Here is a 3,790-nt window from a genome sequence, read left to right as displayed (position 1 = left end):
AACAGAAACTAAAGCTAGGAACAGTATAATTATAGGGCGCTGATGTCAAGTTCAGGGTTGGTGTTGGGTCCGGTACAACTAATTGCAAAAATTTTTTGTTAACTTCATTTACGTCCATGTCAACTAGTGAGTTTCTTGTTTTTTTGCCAATTCCTATACTTTTAATCACTTGCCATTTCTGCTTGCTACACAGAGCGTTGTTAAACTTTGACGAGTAGAAGGCGGTCTTAGCAGAGTATATTAGTTTAGTTACGTTTGATCTTAATGATTTGTACATATTAAAGTGGCTTTCAGTCTTATATCTTTTAAATTTTTTAAAAGCCTCATTTCGTTTGATGATACCCAGCTTTATCTCCGGGGTTGAACCATGAGTTATCTGTTCGTTTGACTGTCTTTCTCTTAATAGGTACATGTTCACAGTAAAGATAGTCAATGTTTGATTGAAGTTGGGCAAGCTGAGAATTTACAGACAACATATAATGTATTGACGTCCAGTCAAGGATGCTAATGTCAGTGTGTAGTTTTTCAAGGTCAATGTTCTTGAAGTCTCTGTAAAAGGTGTCATAATTATCGTAGTCAGGATTAAAATCGTAGGTCAAGAAAATAAGGTCATGTTTTGAATACCCTGGTGCTGTGAGTTGGTCATATAGAAGAATTTTGTCAGTACTGTCGACAAAGAATAGGTCTAGTAGTGTGTTTCTTGTTTTTGTAAAGTGTGTGGGGAGCTGGTGGTTCACTATATTTAAGTCAAGGCTCAACATGCTATCTGCTAATGAGGATTCTCTAAGAATATCACAATTAAAGTCACCTGCTAGGATTACGTCTGTATAAGTCAAGGAAATGTCAGTAATAAGTGATGTCAGGTCTGAGTAGTCAATGTTTCGATTTGGTCGATATATGCAACCAAGAAGCATCTTTCTTCTATTGATGGTGATCGTTAGAAATAAGTATTCTATGGCACTATCTGGTCCTTGCTTACAGAGGATTTTTGCGGATATCTTGTTATTTATGTAAATTGCAACGCCCCCGGCATGCCCTACACGATCAGAACGAAATACATTGTATCCTCTACATTCAATTAACGAGTCACTTAAGTCGGGGACAAACCAAGTCTCGGACACACATATAACATCCACACCAGAGTCGATAAACATATGTCTGAATTCGTCAATTTTTTTTGTCAGGCTTTGTGCATTGATATGGCAGATTTGCAGACCCGATTTTTGCTTCACCAGAATTCTGAGGACCTGAGATGTATTCAAATTTGTTAGTTCTAATGAACCGTCCATATCAAGTGTGTTTTAACACAACGAAAAATTTCATTACAGTAAGTACAGTTAAGGGCCCACTTAAAAATAAAATACAGGAAGGTGGTTAGATGGGTAATACTTATAGCTAACATGAAAAATTTGCCTATGGTTATATTATTGACGAAACGAGCTATTCTCGTCTCCAGCTGCAGGGCTCTCAGTAGCAGCTTGCATCTCACTCAGATCCTCAATTTTAAGAACTTCCCAGATCTCACTTTCTTGGGTCACTTTGACGTGAACCATACCCCTGCGCGTAAACACGGATTGCAGCTTCCGATGCTTCTTCATTTTCAGAGCTTCTCTAAAAATCTGGTAGTTTTCCCTGGTAAGCTGCTCGTTGACATATACTGGGGCTGGTGAGTTTAGGCCGAGAAACTGCAGAGTTAGGGGCTGCTTGGTTTCCCGCCTGTACATACCGATGTTGCGCAGTAATGCCGCTTTGTCGCGCACCCGTTCCAGCTTGACAATGATGATGGGGTCAACGATGGAGTGGGAAAGATTTTTGTTTGGCCTCATACGATAGATATCCCTAATAGCAGGCGCAGGCGTGTGATTTAGGCTGAGGCACAAGTTGTTGAAGATGTGTTTCAGCTTTTCACCTTCGACGTACGGAACTCCGTGGATCCTCAGGTCGCATGCGACATTGGCCTTAGCCTGTGCATCTAGTTTTAACAAAAGCTGGGCTTCCAGATCCTCTACCTTTTTTGTAAGGTTTTGAGTCTCACCCAGCCTACTTTCTAGAAACTGGACTCTCTGTGTGAGATTCTGGATCTCACCAGCCATACTATTAAGCTTGCCTGTTAGCAAACTTAACAGCCGCTCTTCTGCCTCATTCATCTTTGTTGAAATGAGACTGACTTGCTCCTCAAATCGTTGGTTCAAAAGCTGAACCAATTCCGGGCAGGCGTTTCTGATGTACGCGGTCCCTTCAGATTTGTTCCAGTATTTTCACGCAGACGTTTTGAGACAGGCTGCATTGTTTTGATTATGTGCTTTAACAGAGGCGAGGCTACACAGAATGTTGGTGCACTATTGGTGGGCGCCCTCTAGCGCGAGCTTTTGCAATATGCGTGGCAGATCGATCGCTAACAGCTGTGTAATGTCACCTCTAGCGCTGTTGTTTTCGTTGTTTACGTTCGTACTCACGTTTCCCACTCAGTATTAAGTGAAAAATTTCGTTTCCCGCTTTTTCCGTGCCTTCCTTTGCCAAGTTTGAGCTACTTTCGAGTTACTCGATGACCAGTTTTTTAAAAACAATAATAAGCCCACGGGCCAGCCGGTGGTGATCCGCTGACAGTGCTCTGATGTTGGTAAGCACCTTATATCTGTATTGACCAGCAGCTGATGTGTTGTTGTTTGCAGGTTTCGCCGAAAAAAACACTTGTTGACGGAGCGTGTAACTTGCACGTCTATTCTGATTGAGTGATTATTCTGTGTCAGGTTAAAGTTGAAATTTCTTCAGCTTTAAGTTTCCGCTGTCGGGTCTGCCGAGGAGTACACGCGCTAAAGAAGTGCCAACGCTTTCTTACGCTAAACGCGGAAAAGCGTCTACGGGAAGCGATCAACAAGCACTGCCACAATTGACTCCGGGCGCTCATGCCGAAGCGGCGAACAATGCCGGCTGTGCCGAAAAAACCACCACCCACTCCTCCACCTGGGCGGATCGCGTTAGTCTTCACGTACGAAGTCACGCTCTCTTCCATTGAGGGCATGCTCGCCAACAGCGAGATCGACCTCCAGATCCGCTTCTCTTTCGACGACGCTGGCATCGCTTCTACAATCCAGAAGCACCAGCATCCTTCCCACGGCATGGGTCGTGATCGACACAGGCCACAAGACCTTCTAGCGCACGAGCACTTGTGAGTATTCTTCGACAAAGTGTTTGGGTCGTAAACGCTAAAAAAGTCTGCAGCCAGACAGTTCGATCGTGTTTCTGCTGTTTTAAATGCTAGCCCCGACTGCTGACGCAACTTATGGGAAAGTTACCACTCAGACCTGCTCCGTGTTCTCCACCCATTTTCAATTTGCGGCGTTGAATTTTTGTGGACCAGTCTTTACGACATTAAAAATTCTATGAAGGCCTCCATACAAGTCGTATATTGCGCTTTTTGCTCCTTTTGCGTCCAAAAGGTTCGCTTCAAAATTGTATCAGACTTGACCACTGACTCACTTTTATTGGCTTTCCAAAGGTTCGTTGGGTGCCGCGGATATCCCCCCTCCATCACAGCGCTCTGCGAATTGTCAAAAATCGCTGCTTACTTAATGCATTTAATGTTTAGGAATTCATCGAAATTAAACAATGATAATCAAAAGCAACAAAAATACTTATACAAATTGCAATTTGTTCAGAAAACAATTTTTCATAAAAAAAGGTATAAGAACAAAATCTATCATATAATGTTCTGTACTACAGAATGCCACAAAATGAAATGAAATAGGCGTTAAAACACACATTTTTAGACCAAATTTGAGATTTTCTG

At 42.5% G+C, this 3,790-nt stretch overlaps 1 protein-coding gene across 1 annotated transcript; it reads right to left on the bottom strand.

The window, feature by feature from the left end:
* Positions 1–384: 384 nt before the first annotated feature.
* Positions 385–2,201, bottom strand: LOC111072098. The gene is made up of 2 exons (XM_041595379.1): positions 1,727–2,201; positions 385–1,663 (listed from the first exon to the last, which is right to left on the bottom strand). Exons 1-2 carry the CDS (start codon positions 2,145–2,147, stop codon positions 1,425–1,427), a joined length of 660 nt encoding a protein of 219 aa, XP_041451313.1. The 5' UTR covers positions 2,148–2,201; the 3' UTR covers positions 385–1,424.
* Positions 2,202–3,790: the final 1,589 nt, after the last annotated feature.

Source organism: Drosophila obscura, unplaced genomic scaffold, assembly GCF_018151105.1.
Source record: "Drosophila obscura isolate BZ-5 IFL unplaced genomic scaffold, ASM1815110v1 contig_58, whole genome shotgun sequence".
Classification (NCBI taxonomy): Eukaryota; Metazoa; Arthropoda; class Insecta; order Diptera; family Drosophilidae; genus Drosophila; species Drosophila obscura.
The sequence above is the reverse complement of the archived record's forward strand: the minus strand, read 5'-3'. Positions and strand labels throughout refer to the sequence as shown.